This window comes from Gymnodraco acuticeps, unplaced genomic scaffold (assembly GCF_902827175.1).
Source record: "Gymnodraco acuticeps unplaced genomic scaffold, fGymAcu1.1, whole genome shotgun sequence".
NCBI classification, from domain to species: domain Eukaryota; kingdom Metazoa; phylum Chordata; class Actinopteri; order Perciformes; family Bathydraconidae; genus Gymnodraco; species Gymnodraco acuticeps.
In genome coordinates this window covers 106930-126454 of record NW_022990237.1, presented here as the reverse complement: position 1 = coordinate 126454, position 19525 = coordinate 106930, and the positions used below count along the sequence as shown (strand labels likewise).

Sequence of the window (19525 nt, the reverse complement as noted above, 5' to 3'; positions counted from 1 at the left end):
AAGTACAGATATGTGTGTTAAAATGTAGGGAGTAAAAGTAAAAAGTCGTCAGAAAAATTCATACTAAAGTAAAGTACAGATACCTGAAAAATTGACTTAAGTACAGTAACGAAGTATTTCTACTTTGTTACTTCCCACCTCTGCTGGTCGGTAAAAGACGCAGCAGCATGTGTAACAAGAGAGAACAAAGAACAGATCAACACAAAAATAACCAGCCCATTGATCAGTACTATTACAATTAATTTGAATTCAATAATTAATTTAGCTCGGAACACAGTCAAAAATAATGTTTACAAGACTGGTTGTTTAATATCATGCTCTAATGTATTTCAGAACGCCTTCAATTGGTGGAAGATAAGAGCTCCAAGATGCAGTTCCTGTAATTACTCAAGATTGTAAAGTTCCCCTATTATACTGTTTTCCATCAATATATTATAGGTCTCAGATATATACAAAACATGTCTCTGAAGTGTTTGGCTGAAACACCAAACAGATCATTGCAGCATTACCCATAATCCCCTCTGTTTCAGCCCTGTTTCCAAAGTGCTGATTCTCTGTCTGTTACTTTAGATGAAAGTAAGGAGCCCCTCCCCACGCCCCTCTGAGAGACATTTGGTTAAAAAGAACACAATGGTGCTCTAGGAGGAGATTCAGGTGATAAGGGGGGGGGGGGGGTTACCTTGGTTGCTGATTGGCTAATGGTTACACAAGCCAAAAATGACATCATAAAGTGGCCAAAATCTGATCAGCTCATTTTCAGACAGGTTTTTATAGAAATGGATCAGGATGAAAAGTGAGAGAATCTTTTTTCCTGAAACGTTCTGACTCTCTTCACACAGAGGGGACACATGTTGATGTAGAAGAGACATGAAGAAGAGGGGACACATGTTGATGTAGAAGAGACATGAAGAAGAGGGGACACATGTTGATGTAGAAGAGACATGAAGAAGAAGGGGGACACAGGTGGATAGTAGAAGAGACATGAAGAAGAGGGGACACATGTTGATGTAGAGAAGAGACATGAAGAAGAGGGGACACATGTTGATGTAAGAAGAGACATGAAGAAGAGGGGACACATGTTGATGTAGAAGAGACTATGAAGAAGAGGGGACACATGTTGATTGTAGAAGAGACATGAAGAAGAGGGGACACATGTTGATGTAGAAGAGACATGAAGAAGAGGGGACACATGTTGATGTAGAAGAGACATGAAGAAGAGGGGACATGTTTATGTAGAGGAGACATGAAGAAGAGGGGACACATGTTGATGTAGAAAAGATATGAAGAAGAGGGGACATGTTGATGTAGAGGAGCATGAAGAAGATGGGAGACATGTTGATGTAGAAGAGACATGAAGAAAGAGGGGGACACATGTTGATGTAGAAGAGACATGAAGAAGAGGGACCCATGTTGATGTAGAAAAAGACATGAAGAAGAGGGGACACATGTGATGTAGACGAGAGAGACATGAAGAAGAGGGGACACACATGTTGATGTTACGAAGGACATGAAGAAGAGGGGACACATGTTTGATGTAGAAAATACATGAAGAAGAGGGGACATGTTGATGTAGAGGAGACATGAAGAAGAGGGGACACATGTTGATGTAGAAGAGACATGAAGAAGAGAGGACACATGTTGATGTAGAAAATACATGAAGAAGAGAGGACACATGTTGATGTAGAAGAGACATGAAGAAGAGGGGACACATGTTGATGTAGAGGAGACATGAAGAAGAGGGGACACATGTTGATGTAGAGGAGACAATGAAGAAGAGGGGACACATGTTTGATGTAGAGGAGACATGAAGAAGAGGGGACACATTTTGATGTAGAAGAGAACATGAAGAAGAGGGGACACATGTTGATAGAGGAGACTGAAGAAGAGGGGACACTGTTTGATGTAGAAGAGACATGAAGAAGACGGGGACACATGTTGATGTAGAAGAGACATGAAGAAGAAGGGGACACATGTTGATGTAGAGAAGAGACTGACGAAGAGGGGACACAGGTTTGATGTAGAAGAGACATGAAGAAGAGGGGACACATGTTGATGTAGAAGAGACATGAAGAAGAGGGGACACATGTTGATGTAGAAAGAGACATGAAGAAGAGGGGGACACATGTTGATAGTAGAAGAGACATTGAAAGAAGAGGGGACACATGTTGATGTAGAAGAGACATGAAGAAGAGGGGACACATGTTGATGTAGAAGAGACATGAAGAAGAGGGGACACATGTTGTGGTAGAAGAGACCTGAAGAAGAGGGGACACATAGTTTATGTAGAGAGAGACATGAAGAAGAGGGGACACATGTTGATGTAGAAAGAGATCATGAAGAAGAGGGGACATGTTGAATGTAGAGGAGACATGAAGAAGAGGGGACCATGTTTGATGTAGAGAGACATGAAGAAGAGGGGACACAGTGTTTGATGTAGAAGAGACATGAAGAAAGAGGGGACACATGTTGATGTAGAAAAAGACATGAAGAAGAGGGGACACATGTTGATGTAGAAGAGACATGAAAGAAGAGGGGGACACATGTTGATGTAGAAGGAGACATGAAGAAGAGGGGACACATGTTGATGTAGAAAATACATGAAGAAGAGGGGACATGTTGATGTAGAGGAGACATGAAGAAGAGGGGACACATGTTGATGTAGAAGAGACATGAAGAAGAGGAGGGGACACATGTTGATGTAGAAAATACATGAAGAAGAGAGGACACATGTTGATGTAGAAGAGACATGAAGAAGAGGGGACACATGTTGATTGTAGAGGAGAGAATGAAGAAGGGGGACAACATGTTGATGTAGAGGAGACTGAAGAAGAGGGGACACATGTTGATGTAGAGGAGACATGAAGAAAGGGGACACATGTTGATGTAGAAGAGACATGAAGAAGAGGGGACACATGTTGATGTAGAGGAGACATGAAGAAGAGGGGACACATGTTGATGTAGAAGAGACATGAAGAAGAGGGGACACATGTTGATGTAGAAGAGACATGAAGAAGAGGGGACACATGTTGATGTAGAAGAGACATGAAGAAGAGGGGACACATGTTGATGTAGAAGAGACATGAAGAAGAGGGGACACATGTTGATGTAGAAAAGACATGAAGAAGAGGGGACATGTTGATGTAGAGGAGACATGAAGAAGAGGGGACACATGTTGATGTAGAAGAGACACGAAGAAGAGGGGACACATGTTGATGTATAAGAGACATGAAGAAGAGGGGACACATGTTGATGTAGAAGAGACATGAAGAAGAGGGGACACATGTTGATGTAGAAAATACATGAATAAGAGGGGACACATGTTGATGTATAAGAGACATGAAGAAGAGGGGACACATGTTGATGTAGAGGAGACATGAAGAAGAGGGGACACATGTTGATGTAGAAGAGACATGAAGAAGAGGGGACACATGTTGATGTAGAAGAGACATGAAGAAGAGGGGACACATGTTGATGTAGAAGAGACATGAAGAAGAGGGGACACATGTGATGTAGAAGATACATGAAGAAGAGGGGACACATTTTGATGTAGAAAATACATGAAGAAGAGGGGACTGTTGATGTAGAAAGACATGAAGAAGAGGGGACATGTTGATGTAGAAGAGACATGAAGAAGAGGGGACACATGTGAGTAGAAAGGAGACATGAGAAGAGGGGACACATGTTGATGTAGAAGAGACATGAAGAAGAGGGGACACATGTTGATGTAGAAGAGACATGAAGAAGAGGGGGACACATGTTGATGTAGAAGAGCATGAAGAAGAGGGGGACACATGTTGATGTAGAAAAGACATGAAGAAGAGGGGACACATGTTGATGTAGAGAGAGACATGAAGAAGAGGGGACACATGTTGATGTAGAGGAGACATGAAGAGAGGGGACACATGTTGATGTAGAGGAGACATGAAGAAGAGGGACACATGGTGTGATGTAAGAAGAGACACATTTGAAGAGAAGAGGGGACACATGTTGATGTAGAAGAGACATGAAGAAGAGAGGGGACACATGTTGATGTAGAAGAGACATGAAGAAGAGGGGACACATGTTGATGTAGAAGAGACATGAAGAAGAGGGGACACATGTTGATGTAGAAGAGACATGAAGAAGAGGGGACACATGTTGATGTAGAAGAGACATGAAGAAGAGGGGACACATGTTGAGTAGAGGAGACATGAAGAAGAGGGGACACATGTTGATGTAGAAGAGACATGAAGAAGAGGGGACACATGTTGATGTAGAAAATACATGAATAAGAGGGGACATGTTGATGTAGAGGAGACATGAAGAAGAGGGGACACATGTTGAATGTAGAAGAGACATGAAGAAGAGGGGACACATGTTGATGTAGAAGAGACATGAAGAAGAGGGACACATGTTTGATGTAGAAAATACATGAAGAAAAGGGGACATGTTTGATGTAGAAGAGACATGAAGAAGAGGGGACACATGTTGATGTAGAAGAGACATGAAGAAGAGGGGACACATGTTGATGTAGAAGAGACATGAAGAAGAGGGGACACATGTTGATGTAGAAGAGACATGAAGAAGAGGGGACACATGTTGATGTAGAAGAGACATGAAGAAGAGGGGACACATGTTGATGTAGAAAGAGACATGAAGAAGAGGGGACACATGTTGATGTTAGAAGAGACATGAAGAAGAGGGGACACATGTTGATGTAGAAGAGACATGAAGAAGAGGGGACACATGTTGATGTAGAGGAGACATGAAGAAGAGGGGACACATGTTGATGTAGAAGAGACATGAAGAAGAGGGGACACATGTTGATGTAGAAAATACATGAATAAGAGGGGACATGTTGATGTAGAGGAGACATGAAGAAGAGGGGACACATGTTGATGTAGAAGAGACATGAAGAAGAGGGGACACATGTTGATGTAGAAGAGACATGAAGAAGAGGGGACACATGTTGATGTAGAAAATACATGAAGAAAAGGGGACATGTTGATGTAGAAGAGACATGAAGAAGAGGGGACACATGTTGATGTAGAAGAGACATGAAGAAGAGGGGACACATGTTGATGTAGAAGAGACATGAAGAAGAGGGGACACATGTTGAGTAGAAGAGACATGAAAAGAGGGGACACATGTGATGTAGAAGAGACATGAAGAAGAGGGGACACATGTTTGATGTAGAAGAGACATGAAGAAGAGGGGACACATGTGATGTAGAAGAGACATGAAGAAGAGGGGACACATGTTGATGTAGAAGAGACATGAGAAGAGGGGACACATGTTGAGTGTAGAGGAGACATGAAGAAGAGGTGACCACATGTTGATGTAGAAGAGACATGAAGAAGAGGGGACACATGTTGATGTAGAAGAGACATGAAGAAGTGGATTTTGCATAATAGGTGACCTTTAATGGCCTGATGTGGTATTTTATGTGACATTGTCTTGTCTCTGCACTCTGTCACACCTTTTCCTTCCAGCCACCAAATCCTCTCTGGCCGCCCTGAAGAGGAGACTTTACGTCCCGCCGCCCTCCTCCTACTCCTCTTACTCCTGCAGCCAGCCAGCTCCTCCTCCTCCTCCTCTCTTCAGAGCCAGCATCCAGCTCGCCATCCCAAACATCGTCCTCAGACCCAGCCTGGAAGACATCCAGGTACTATTCTTATTATCTATCACTACATAAACTCTACTGAAACAAACACTTCTGTGACTTTAATATCATTAGTTTTGTTTGTATTTGTTTATTATTTTATTTGAGATGATATACTAACTTGCCTCTACCTTTTTGATGTGGTTTGTGTTTCAGAGTACGGTGAACAGGCTGGTGAGTGTGGTGCTGTCTGTGACTAAAGACATCCCTCTGTGGACGTTCTCTCACCTGCAGTACAGACAGCAGCAGGTAAACTCCCCCTCCATCTGGTTGTGTTAAACAGCTGTCACCAGGCAGCCAATCACAGTGCAGCATTACTCTGTGCAGGTGGAGCAGGCGTCGGGGCGAGACGCAGGAGACGACGTCCTGGTGAAGCCCCCGGTGCTGAGGCCTCTGGACCGACAGCTGGCCGAACACAGGGACGTCAGCAAGTCAGTCCAGAGACATGTATCCACAAGTTATTATTAATATACTCATTTATGAATACATTAAATAATGTATTTACTTGTTTATCTAGCTTTCAAATAAGCTGCAAAGGTCTGCCTTAGTACTGAATCTACAGTATCTAACGCAGCAGGCTAAAATTAGCTAAACTTATGAGTATAATTATTATTTGTATTATTGTTATTATTATGTTTTTGTTGCTGTTGCTCAAATCAATATTATTATGATTATTTATTCCTATTAACATTCATTTTCCTATATACATTATGTGCACATGTCTTCAACTAACACACTCACTTACAGTATATCAGTGGTCACACTGCATGTATATGGCTTCTTCATAATAATATCAGCAATGCAAGTTAGGTAAAGATTGGGTAGGTCAAATTTGAGACATTTAATCAACATTGATTGATTTGAGAAGAGAGTTTTAACAAATACAAAACCCACCCTTTTGACAGGAAACATGAGGTTTGCATTACCAGTACCTCAGTACAGTTCGTAATACTTAAAATATGAAAATACTACATTGTTTTACATTATGCAGCAATAGATGGTGAATACAAATCTTTAAGATTATTACTTAAAGTCAAACCTAATACCTCTAGTGGTGTTCAGTTGACTTCTGCAGGACATGGTCAAATGTCTCTTTAGTAGAAAAGTATTATTAGAATTCAGTAAAATAAGTGTAATGTCAAGGTGTGTACAGTGGCAGCCAGTGACTGCATCAGATGTGTGCGTGTGTATCTCCAGCTGCCAAGACCTGTATGCCGGAGTAAGGACGTGTGTGTGTGTGTTGTGTGTGTGTGGGTGTGTGTGTGTGTGTGTGTGTGTGTGTGTGTGTGTGTGTGTGTGTGTGTGTGTGTGTGTGTGTGTGTGTGTGTGTGTGTGTGTGTGTGTGTGTGTGTGTGTGTGTGTGTGTGTGTGTGTGTGTGTGTGTGTGTTGTGTGTGTGTGTGTGTGTTGTTGTGTTGTGTGTGTGTGTGTTGTGTGTGAGCGGGTTCATGCCAGGAACCGAAGGCCCATGTTGAAGGCTGATAGCTGGATGGAAAGGGGGTCCCGAAACTAAAAGGTTAGGAGTAGCTGGAGGGCCTTCGGCCCTCTTTAGAAAACACTGAAGTCAGTAGGAAATCAAGCCAACATAGGAAGAGAAAGTCTCGAGATAGTACAAGTTGTCAAAACATTGGGATTACAGTTTGAAGATGGAACTTAGATGGACTTTAAAAAGGAGAAAGCAACGTTCACATGTTTGTCCAGTCGTCCGGAGACTGTCCCGTGTTTTCATTCTTTTAAGGATAAAACTCTGATCGTCTACAGTGCATTCTGTGAACCTGATGAGACGGAGAGTGCTAAGGAACGGTTGAAGATTAAACATTTTGTTGAGAAGGTCCTTGGTCAGATTCTAGTCCAAGCATGGACCTTTCATTTTTACCCAACAACAGCTCAGTTAATCAAATGCATATTTATATATTTATTTATATCTATATTGTTGTTGTTTTGTCGAGCAGGTTGGTTTTCCAGCTCAGCTCCATCGTGTCTTCTCTGAGATCCCAGACTGAGGACACTCTGAAGAAACTTTCTCACTTCTCTACACTGTGGAACCAGGTGTGTGTGTGTGTGTGTGTGTGTGTGTGTGTGTGTGTGTGTGTGTGTGTGTGTGTGTGTGTGTGTGTGTGTGTGTGTGTGTGTGTCTATAAGTGTGTGTTGTTAAGATGCACTAACACACAGGTGTGTTTAGGAGCCAGAGGAGCAGGTGCAGGCCTTCCTGCAGTCCGGACCCTCGCTGCCGGAGTTCAGCTCTCAGATCTCCGCCTACTCTGTGAGTCCACTTCCTGTTCGTCAGTTACAAGCCGCTCTTTCAGTTTTTCAATACCGTCATCTTCTTAAACTAATGGCATGAGTCATATTTTGAGGAAAATGTTTTTTTCTCGCATAAATGATCTCTTCGTGATGCTGGCCACCTCTGGTCAAATTGCCTACATCCTTATTGAAAACATAATGCTGTTCCTACCCTGGGAGTTTGATGGCCTATGTCAAAAGTGACTTAGGCCATCAAATCAAATGGCTTGAGTCACATTGTCTTGTGCATTCCAGAGCATGCACAATTATTGATGATTGATGAATCGTCCATGTGATAAATTCATGTTGGCTCTCATGCTGTATAATAACAGGGTCTTTTAGTGCCATTACTATACAAATATACAAATAAAATTACAGAGCGGGTGGGGGAAAAATACAAAGTTCTGAAATTAAAGTTGTTAATTTACAGAAAAAGACTCAGATTTAATAGTAAAAACTTGAATCTTTTCTGAGATTGGAGACATTTAAGAGAAACAAATGTGCAATATGATGTTCCTTGATATAAAGAAGCATCACTTTTTAATATTTTATTTATATTATTTTTCTTTTAAATTTGTGATGTTTTATTTCATACATTTATTATAAATGAACATGCTTTTTTCTTGCAATATTAGATCCCTCCCCCAGCTCAGTAATTCATTATTGTTGTAAAACTACAATGGCTAAAGCCCTTCTTCTTTGGGAGATGTTTTTGTAGACGGAGCTGCTTTCCCTCTGTGTGCACAGCTGATCACATTAACAGAAACACATGTGGAATCAAATGGACAGCAGTTTGAGAATAAGTAGAGCTTGTCAATAAAACTACAAATGCTCTCTTTACCCATGATGCCTTGCTGTCCCTGCAGAAGCTTGAGGAGCAGATCTCTGAGCTCCCGGTGTGTTACGGTGTGGCTGCGGTGCTGTTGGACACAGAGCAGCTGAAGCTGGCGCTCACTCAGGAGGCTCGGCTGTGGAAGCGAGCCCTCGGCGCCGCGCTGAACCGACGGGCGTCAGCTGACATGAACGACCTCTTCTCCTTTGTGGACGGGGTGACGACGCGCCTGCAGCGTCCAATCACAGACCTGGAGGACGTCCGAGAAACCATGGCAGCGCTCAGAGAGGTCAGCCAGCGTCTGATTGGCTGTCACACATCACATGCTCGCTGATTCGTTCATTCATTCATTCTCAATTAGAGAGACTGCCCCATTGATTGATCTATACTCCAAAAGATGAACTCTTTAGTTTCACAATGATCAGTTCATTCATATGAATGTATTAAGTTCTACATACATCTACAAATATGAACATAATAATAACAGTAAAATATTAACATAATAATAACAGTATAAATAGGGCTGGACCATAACCCCCCCACCATAACTAGATAACGAGTTCCTTTCATGTCTAGATAACAACAACAACAAATAAATATCACATCATAAACCCTATTTTTGTGAAATCAGTTAAATTGAAGTGGATTTTTTTTTTATATTTCCATATATACACTTTTTGTTTATTGCTTTATTGTAATATACTGTATAGTGTAAAATGTAAACAATTAATTATAGCACGGTTTAAAAATAATATTCAGAAAAAATATTTCACATTGGACCAAAACTCAATATATAGTCCATTGAGAGACCATACATCATGTTCATTTACACATTTGAGAAGAAAACAAAGTGAATTGTTACCTAACTAGTTATTCCTCTCTCATGCATTCATCGCCTCAGTGTTTATAATCTATCCTCACTCCTCCTCCTCCTCACTGTTTCCTGTTGGAGGTGCGGGAGGCGGAGGTGCGTGTGGACGCCACCATCGGCCCGGTGGAGGAATCCTTTGCGTTGCTCAACAAACACGATCTGCTCTTCACTGATGGGAACGCCGAGCGTGTGGACGGCCTCACGCACGCCTGGAGGAACCTCGCTGCCCTGGTGAGCTTCAGCCTCCTCGGTCACAACAGTATCAAATGTTTATATGCATGGAATTGTATTGTATTTGAGCGCACTCCATGAACGATTGGACCGCTCTGTGAGAGGTGGAGCAATGTAAACGTGCTGTGGTTTCAGGTGGAGCAGAACCAGAACACTCTGGTGAGGATCCAGCCCAGCATGAAGGCTGACCTGCTGTCTGCCGTGCAGAGCTTCCAGAGCCTCATGCAGAGCTTCTGCAGCGCGTACAGCCTCAGGTACACAGCATTTTCACATATATGATGTATTTGTATACTAACAGAGGAGTTATACCTGTGTGTGTGTGTGTGTGTGTGTGTGTGTGTGTGGTGTGTGTGTGTGTGTGTGTGTGTGTGTGTGTGTGTGTGTGTGTGTGTGTGTGTGTGTGTGGTGTGTGTGTGTGTGTGTGTGTGTGTGTGTGTGTGTGTGTGTGTGTGTGTGTGTGTGTGTGTGTGTGTGTTGTGTGTGTGTGTGTGTGTGTGTGTGTGTGTGTGTGTGTGTTGTGTGTGTGTGTGTGTGTGTGTGTGGTGTGTGTGTGTGTGTGTGTGTGTGTGTGTGTGTGTGTCGGGGTCCGGGGACAGAGGGCCTGACTCCGGCTGAAGCCAGCGATCGGCTGCAGGGTTTTCAGGCTGAGTTTGATCAGCTGTGGAGGAAATACACCACCTGCTCTGGAGGAGAGGAGCTGTTTGGACTGCCTGTTAAAGGTATACTGTGTAACATTTGCCTGCATTCAGACCTTTGTGAGATTTAATCTCACATTATCCCACATGCTTCAGGAAAATGTGTAATATTAAAGGTCACCATGCATTTCACACAAAAGCATATTGGGGCTATGGTACAATAAAGATATGAAAGATAAATATTCAAGGGACAGGGGTAATATACCAGGGAAGGAATCTGAAATAAATGTTGTATTTTCACCCCAAAAATGTACTCATTTACAATCATTATTTTCAGAAATGTCATGAAATTAAAGTCACAAATTTCAGAAACAAAAAAACGTTTTTGGTCAAGGTACCATTTCCCTTTCTTATATATTTACCACTTAAATGTTAGAGAATATCTGAGATTTTTCGTGTACAACTTTTTTAAATCTGAAAATCATCCCCTCTCTTTTTTCATGCTGTCCTAGTTTCATCTGCCCTCCTGTCAGGTGCCAGCGTTCTATGCCAGAAGCCTTCAGAAATTGACTTTGTATCCACTTTAAAGCCGCACGTTTTAGATCTTGGTGTTTTTTTTTATTTAGATGAAGGATTTGAGTCATTAGACGTCTAGATCTTAAGTTAAAGAAACTAGCTGATCAAATGTTTGCATGGAGGGCAAAATACTGTTGCTCCTAATCCGCCCCCCCTCTCTCCCGGCAGAGTACCCCGAGCTGCAGAGGATCAAGAAGGAGCTCTCTCTGATGTCCAAGCTCTACTCTTTGTATAACTCGGTCATCAAAAGCATCGGGGGCTACTGCGACATCCTGTGGGCCGACCTGAACATCGAGAAGATCAACACCGAGCTGATGGAGTTCCAGAGCAGGTGCAGCGGCGAAGAGTTTCTGACACTATCAAACTTCTTTTCTTTTTTTTTTATTCAATTAGATTAAAACGAATGTAATCGAAACAAAGCATGCACATTGTTTTGAAAATTCAAATATAGAAAGTAAACAATGTAATGGAAGAAAGGAGGACTTTTTTCTCCATCACTCATCAGATCATTTTTTCGTGATTGCAGGATCCGGAAGCTTCCCAAAGCGTTGAAGGAGTGGCAGGCCTTCAAAGATCTGAAGAAAACCATCGATGACTTTACGGAGACCTGCCCTCTGCTGCACATGATGGCCAACAAGGTATTTCACATTTTGGAGTTGGTTTTATACAATGAAAATCACCCCCACAGAGTTGTGTCCTTGGTCATCTGTCCACATGTGATTATGATTTTTTTGAAATGTCTACAGATATCTCTATAATGTTAGAATCAAGTCAAGTATCAGTGACTCTAATGGAAAACTCTTCTAACCTGTGTGAACATCCTGTAGAGGTGTATTATAGTCCCTCCTGTGTCATAACGATGATGTCCCGCAGGCCATGCTGCCCCGACACTGGTCCCGCCTCTCTGAGCTGACGGCTCATAGCCTCCAGGTGGAGTCGGAGAGTTTCTCCCTCAGAAACATCATGGAGGCTCCGCTGCTCACACACAAGGAGGACATCGAGGTACGGAGGCTGAAGTTACTTAATTCTCTTACTTCTTTTTAATTAACATTTACTCACGTTTTAAATGTAATGCCTTTATTTAACCATCACTTTCATTTGGTGAATCCTTTTGTCAAATAAGAAATGATCTGTGAAAGTGTATTGCACTGTAGAATATAGAATAATCAAGAAAATAACCCTAAAATGTGCAAAAACGTAAGACTTCCAGATGAAAATGAATCATTCTCAACAGTCCTGAATAATAGTGCAAGGCAGACTATACTTACAAAAAAATAAGAATCCTTAATATTACATTACATTACATATATTTAAACGCTGTAGTCTTGAAAGTTTAAACCATGCCTGAAATGTCAAAGATTTATTTTAATAGGACACAAATAACCAGAAAAAGTCAGTCAACTAAAATCTCTATTTTTGAATAACTTAAAAAAAGTCTGGAGTGATGGAGATTAACCTGAAAAATTTGCTAATAACTTTTAAAATATGTTACAAAATATAATCCTTAAAAGTCTGGAATATTACTAAATAATCTGATTATTATAAATATAGACAAATAAACAGAAATAGCCAGGAAAGATGAGGTAAAAATGAAGAATGTTACTGAAAACATATGATAATAACACATTAAAGGCCAGGGTCAGTGTTAGAAAAGCCTGCCTCTGTCTGACTGTTTCCCGTGTGTGTCAGGATGTGTGCATCAGCGCGGTGAAGGAGCGCGACATCGAGGCCAAGCTGCAGGAGGTGGTGGGGGAGTGGAGCAGCCACACACTCAGCTTCTCCTCCTTCAGGACCAGAGGAGAACTCCTGCTGAAAGGAGCAGACACCGCGGAGAAGATCTCCATGATGGAGGACAGTCTGATGGTGCTCACTTCACTGCTCAGCAACAGGTGGGCAGATCAGGGAGGAAGGAGGTAGGAGGGGAAAGACAGAGAGCGAGCATGTTAGGACAGAGGATGGAAAGGTCCTTTAAGGTAATGGCAAAGGTCATTTTGTGTTCTTGTGCCTGATTGATAGAAAGGAAACTAAGGATGGAGGGCAAGGAAGGAATGAGAGGAATGAAGCAAGGAACATATGGAAGAATGATTAGGAAGAAAGTAAGAAAAGAAAGACATTAAGGAAGGGAATAACGGTTTTCAAAGGAAGGAGGGAAAGAAAGAAGAAAGGACATCAATGAACAGGACAAGGAGGCGGGGAAGGCTAGAATAAAGGGGGACTAGGATAGAAAAGAGGACTATAAAGCAAGCAATAAAGGGAATGAGCACAGGGATAAGAAAGAAAGGAAGACTAGGAAGGAAAGGGAGGAAGGATTACTTGCAGAGTGAATAGAAAGGAAAGGAAGGAAGGACAACCTGGAGCGAGGAGTGAAAGGAAGGAGGACTTTGAAGAAGGATAGCAAGACAGAAAAGCAGATGTATAGATGATACATATAGCAGAATGTAGAGATACATTAGTAAGTGCATGATGTAATGAATACAGCCTGTGTGTGTAGGTACAACGCTCCCTTTAAGGCCTCCATCCAGCTCTGGGTGCAGAAGCTCTCCAACACCTCTGAGATCGTGGAGCGCTGGCTGTCCGTGCAGAACCTCTGGATCTACCTGGAGGCCGTGTTTGTGGGGGGGGACATCGCCAAGCAGCTGCCGCAGGTCACATGATCCCCACGTCACATGATCTCCGCGTCACATGATCCCTGTGTCACATGATCCCCACGTCACATGATCCCCGCGTCACATGATCCCCGCGTCACATGATCCCTGTGTCACATGATCCCCGCGTCACATGATCCCCGCGTCACATGATCCCTGTGTCACATGATCCCCACGTCACATGATCCCTGTGTCACATGATCCCCGCGTCACATGATCCTCGCGTCACATGATCCCTGTGTCACATGATCCCTGCGTCACATGATCCCCACATCACATGATCCCCACGTCACATGATCCCCACATCACATGATCCCCGTGTCACATGATCCCTGCGTCACATGATCCCCACGTCACATGATCCCTGTGTCACATGATCCCCACGTCACATGATCCCCGCGTCACATGATCCCTGTGTCACATGATCCCCGCGTCACATGATCCCCACGTCACATGATCCCTGCGTCACATGATCCCCACGTCACATGATCCCCGCGTCACATGATCCCTGTGTCACATGATCCCCGCGTCACATGATCCCTGCGTCACATGACCCCCTCACAGTTTTGATGTTTCCTGTCGCGTCAGACAGAGCCTCATGTCTTTGTGTTCCCCGTCCAGGAGGCCAAGCGGTTCCAGAACATGGACCGGGCGTGGCAGAGCGTCATGCAGCGAGCCCACGAGCAGCCCAACGTGGTGCAGTGCTGCGGGGGGGGACGAGACTCTCAGCCAGGTGCTGCCCGGCCTCTGAGCAACACTCACACCCTCTCACAGGAGGGTTTAGTCTTTAGTGTTAAGTGTTATATCATCAAATATAAATATTCTTTGACATATCATACAGCAGGAAAACAGCTGTTCATTTCAAAAGATAATGACTTGATATGTCCTCCTCCTCCTCCTCCTCCTCCTCCTCCTCCTCCTCCTCCTCCTCCTCCTCCTCCTCCTCCTCCTCCTCCTCCTCCTCCTCCTCCTCCTCCTCCTCTCCTTCTTCTCCTCCTCTTCCTCCTCTTCCTCCTCCTCCTCCTCCTCCTCCTCCTCCTCCTCTCCTTCTCCTCCTCCTCCTCCTCTTCCTCCTCCTCCTCCTCCTCCTCCTCCTCCTCTCCTTCTCCTCCTCCTCCTCCTCCTCTTCCTCCTCTTCCTCCTCTTCCTCCTCCTTCCTCCTCCTCCTCCTCCTCCTCTCCTTCTCCTCCTCCTCCTCCTCTTCCTCCTCCTCCTCCTCCTCCTCCTCCTCCTCCTCTCCTCCTCCTCCCTCCTCCTCCTCCTCCTCTCCTCCTCCTCCTCCTCCTGCAGTTGCTCCCTCACCTCCTGGAGGCAGCTGGAGTTCTGTCAGAAGTCTCTCTCTGGTTATCTGGAGAAGAAGCGTTTGGTGTGTTCCCTCGTTTTTTCTTCGGTGTCCGACCCCGCCCTGCTGGAGATCCTGGGACAGGCCCTCTGACGTCGCACACTATCCAGGTAACACTATCATGCAGTACGGATACAACTCAAGTCATACACTTCACTGCTGTCCCCACTCCCTGACTGTCTGCTTATATAATGTGTTTTCTTTCTTTCTCGCATGTCTCAGGCACATCTGCTCAGTCTGTTTGACAACGTTAACAGAGTCGTCTTCAACGAGAACATCTACGACCAGATGATCACATTTCTGTCTCAAGAAGGAGAAACTGGTGGAGCTGAGGCAGCCTGTCCTGGCACAGGTACACACAACACACACACACACACAACACACCAACACACCACACACACACACACACACACACACACACACACACACACACACACACACACACACACACACACACACACACACACACACACCACATACACACACACACACACATACACACACACACACATACACACACACACATACACACACACACACACACACACACATACCATGTATACATTACTTCAGGGGACATTACATTGACTTACATGAATTTCCTGGAGACTTATCCTAACCATAACCATAACCATAACCAACACATGCTTAACCCTAACCCTTAACCTTACCCTAACCCTAACCAAGTCTTCACCCTAAAATTAATGATTCCCCTTATGGGGACCTCTATTTTGTCCCCATAAGGGAAGCCAGTCCCCACACGTGAATGTGTTATATTTTTTATATACTATTTTGGGCCCGAAGAAGGGCAGGGGGTGAAGGAAATTGCATGCAGGCTTGATTTTGATGTAATTACCGTAAATAGCCTCTGCTTGGCTGAGCATTTTTATCACATTTTTACAATACATTTAAGTGATCTATGGCGTTTAGCTTATTTTTATGCAGAACATGTTGCTGGTTTGCATGCAAATAACCGAGGCTGCTATCTTTATGAACTTAATGTACCTTATATAAAACAGTTTGTTTTCCCTGCTCTGTAATTTATTCCACTAAACGCTCATGAACAAGCATGTCATCAATCTGGATGATTTGGCATATGAAGGCTTAATCCTAAAGGGTGTCTGTGTGTCTCCTGCAGGGGAACGTGGAAGTGTGGTTGGGTTAGCTGTTAGCGGGGGTGAGGCAGACCCTCCATGCTATCATCCGTCAGGCCCACCTCACCCTGAGCGACCCCGCCATGAAGCTCCTGGACTTCCAGTGTGAGTTTCCTGCTCAGGTCGGCCTGCTGGGAATCCAGATGATCTGGACCCGAGACGCAGAGGACGCACTCGTCCTCAGCAAGTCTGACAAGAAGGTGCTTTTATTTAGGAACCAGGGCCCAGGCACAGAGGGAAACACCTCTGTCAGGCCTCTATTCTCAATCTCACTTCTCTGATTGGCTGACAGGCAGGGATGGCAAAAGTACACACGTCCTTTACTCAAATAGAAGTACAGATACTCGTGTTTAAAAATACTCTTGTAGAAGTACTGACTAAACTTCTTTACTCAAGTCAAAGTAAAGAAGTATGGGCTTTGAAATGTACTTCAGTAAAAAGTACCCATAACTAGCAGCTGTTTTAAAGAGTACCTGACCTCCCTTTATATTAATACAACAACAATGTCATTGTTAGCTAATAAATGTTTCCATGCTGAACAACGGCAACATGACAACGTTTCCATTGGTCCCTCTTCTTCAGAGAAGACCAGGAAATGATGGATACACGGATCGTGTTCAAATCAATAGGCACGCAATGACTCTAAATAATAATGACCACGCCACCAAACACACATTCAAACTAAAGGAACCAGCCTGTTTGGAAAATGTGAGAAGTAGAAAGTACAGGTATTTGTGTTCAAAATGTAAGAAGTAAAAGTAAAAAGTCGTCAGAAAAATAAGTCGTGGAGTAAAGTACTGATACCAGAAAAATGTACTTAAGTACAGTAACGAAGTATTTGTACTCCACTACTTCCCACCTCTGCTGACAGGTCATGGAGAAGACCAATCAGAAGTTCCTGGACCTCCTCAACGAGCTGATAGACATGACGACCCGAGACCTGAGCAAGAACGAGAGGACAAAGTACGAGACGCTGATCACCATCCACGTCCACCAGAGGGACATCTTCGACGAGCTGGTGCGTGCACACAGGGACGGACATCAATATTCATTTAAATATTTTCGTCATTATATCATATTTCTCTCTCAGGTGCGTCTGAACGTGCGGTCTGCGTCGGACTTTGAGTGGCAGAAACAGTCGAGGTTTTACTTCCTGGAGGACACGGACAGATGTGTGATCCAGATCACAGATGTGGAGTTCAGCTACTGCAACGAATACCTGGGCTGCACAGACAGACTGGTGATCACCCCGCTGACGGACAGGTACACACACACACACACACACACACACACACACACACACACACACACACACATACACATCGTAGGCATGCACTGACTTAGTGGTTCTATTGCCCAGGCAGAGCTGCGTATTTGTATGTATTGGTTTAGTCGACAGGGACAACACATTAAGACATACTCAAATTTAGATATATGTATATAGTATATATAAAACACTGTTACTCTGTGTGTATCACCAACATGTCATATCATTTTATTGTTGTAGCTTCAAAGTTACACTCATTTAGCTCATTTTCCTTTTAAAACTGGCTGGACATCATTTGCATCACAATTGTGGTGGAGTAAAGTATACGTAGCATAACATGTAAATTACAATACTTGAGTAAACTGTATAAATATTTGTATTAAAGTACTCCTTTAAACAATGTCCAGGTGTTACATAACTCTGGCCCAGGCTCTGGGGATGAGCATGGGGGGTGCTCCGGCCGGCCCTGCAGGAACAGGTTACTCAGAACATGTGTCTGCAAACATATTCTTATATTGTTTTGTTGCACTTTGCTATACAAATGAGTTTGTGTGTGTGTGTGTGTGTGTGTGTATGTGTGTGTGTGTGTGTGTGTGTGTGTGTGTGTGTGTGTGTGTGTGTGTGTGTGTGTGTGTGTGTGTGTGTGTGGTGTGTGTGTGTGTGTGTGTGTGTGTGTGTGTGTGTGTGTGTGTGTGTGTGTGTGTGTGTGTGTGTGTGTGTGTGTGTGTGTGTGTGTGTGTGTGTGTGTGTGTGTGTGTGTGTGTGTGTGTGTGTGTGTGTGTGTGTGTGTGTGTGTGTGTGTGTGTGTGTGTGTGTGTGTGTGTGTGTGTGTGTGAGACCAGGTAAGACAGAGACCACCAAAGACATGGGTCGCTGTCTGGGTAAATACGTGGTGGTTTTCAACTGTTCAGACCAGATGGACTACAGAGGGCTGGGACGCATCTACAAAGGTGTGTGAAGGTCATACAAATCTGGATTCGCCTTGAACTGCTGTGTTTGACTTTGAAACTGTTAAAGTTTCACTTGAAGAAATACCGTTGTACATGTCCAGTTAAACGACAAATATCGCCATTAACTATAACACTATATCATCAGAGAGAATTCTCCTCATGAATAATCTGCTTCCTTTCACGTCCTGCAAGTGTTGCATCAGTGGCACATTCCCTAATCACTTTCTGAGCATTCACATTTGCATTTACATTGCCTTGATTCCTTAACTTCTGATACTATGTCCCGTGTCTGTTTTTCAGTTTTTGCAGATATTTTACTTGTATAGGAAGCTTTTTCATCTCAATAGGACCTTTTTTGGTCCTTTTTAATATGGACAAAATATAAAAAAGGTTATTGCAATTTTCTCAAATAGTGTGCATGGCATTTTTGATTTACTCCTAACAAGGCCATAAAGAAGATCCTTTATGCATTAGTCCATTGCTGTATCAGCTTACTGCTCTATTCTTAATGGCAACATCATTAATTTAATAATGAACCAGGTTAGAGGGTTCTTTTTATATCTTATATCCAAGTGACATTGGTATTGTAATAGACATTTCCAGAATCAAGATAGGAAATGGGTGTCGCTGGTAGTGTCTGATTCTTGTAAACCATGTAAGCTGGTACAAGTTAGGGGAAGTGGCCAAACACACGTCTGAACCGTCACATGTGTACAAAAAGTTGCAACATATGCACCGTAGGATCTGCTGGGCTGAGTTGCAAAGATTCAGGATTCAAGGATTCAAGGGCTTTATTGTCATATGCACAGATGCTACAGTATAGATAAAGCTCCTCAAAGTGTCTTCAGTTGGTGTTTTGATGTCTCTGTAGGCCTGGCCCAGTCCGGAGCCTGGGGCTGCTTCGATGAGTTCAACCGCATCGAGCTGCCCGTCCTGTCTGTGGCCGCCCAGCAGATCTACATCGTCCTGCAGTGCAAGAAGAACAAGAAGAAGCAGTTCATCTTCAGCGACGGAGACCTGGTGGACATGGACCCCGAGTTCGGCATCTTCCTCACCATGGTAACAGAGCTCTGAGGGGGGGGGGGGGGGGGGGGGGGGG

General features: G+C 43.6%; 1 protein-coding gene across 1 annotated transcript in view; it reads left to right on the top strand.

Moving 5' to 3' along the window:
- Positions 1–5471: 5471 nt before the first annotated feature.
- Positions 5472–19525, top strand: part of LOC117548254 (dynein heavy chain 5, axonemal-like) — a gene marked incomplete at its 5' end in the record, with an annotated part of 53941 nt that continues 39887 nt past the window's right edge. Inside the window, 27 exon segments of the mRNA XM_034219412.1 lie at positions 5472–5644; positions 5798–5890; positions 5969–6072; positions 7593–7689; positions 7823–7903; positions 8790–9044; positions 9708–9857; positions 9993–10110; positions 10439–10576; positions 11237–11399; positions 11595–11706; positions 11942–12070; positions 12758–12957; positions 13560–13713; positions 14335–14421; positions 14423–14446; positions 15004–15024; positions 15026–15142; positions 15145–15165; positions 15278–15376; positions 15378–15407; positions 16194–16409; positions 17081–17227; positions 17300–17472; positions 17884–17954; positions 18319–18426; positions 19298–19485. Of these exon segments, the coding sequence (XP_034075303.1) occupies positions 5472–5644; positions 5798–5890; positions 5969–6072; positions 7593–7689; positions 7823–7903; positions 8790–9044; positions 9708–9857; positions 9993–10110; positions 10439–10576; positions 11237–11399; positions 11595–11706; positions 11942–12070; positions 12758–12957; positions 13560–13713; positions 14335–14421; positions 14423–14446; positions 15004–15024; positions 15026–15142; positions 15145–15165; positions 15278–15376; positions 15378–15407; positions 16194–16409; positions 17081–17227; positions 17300–17472; positions 17884–17954; positions 18319–18426; positions 19298–19485 (3269 nt within the window).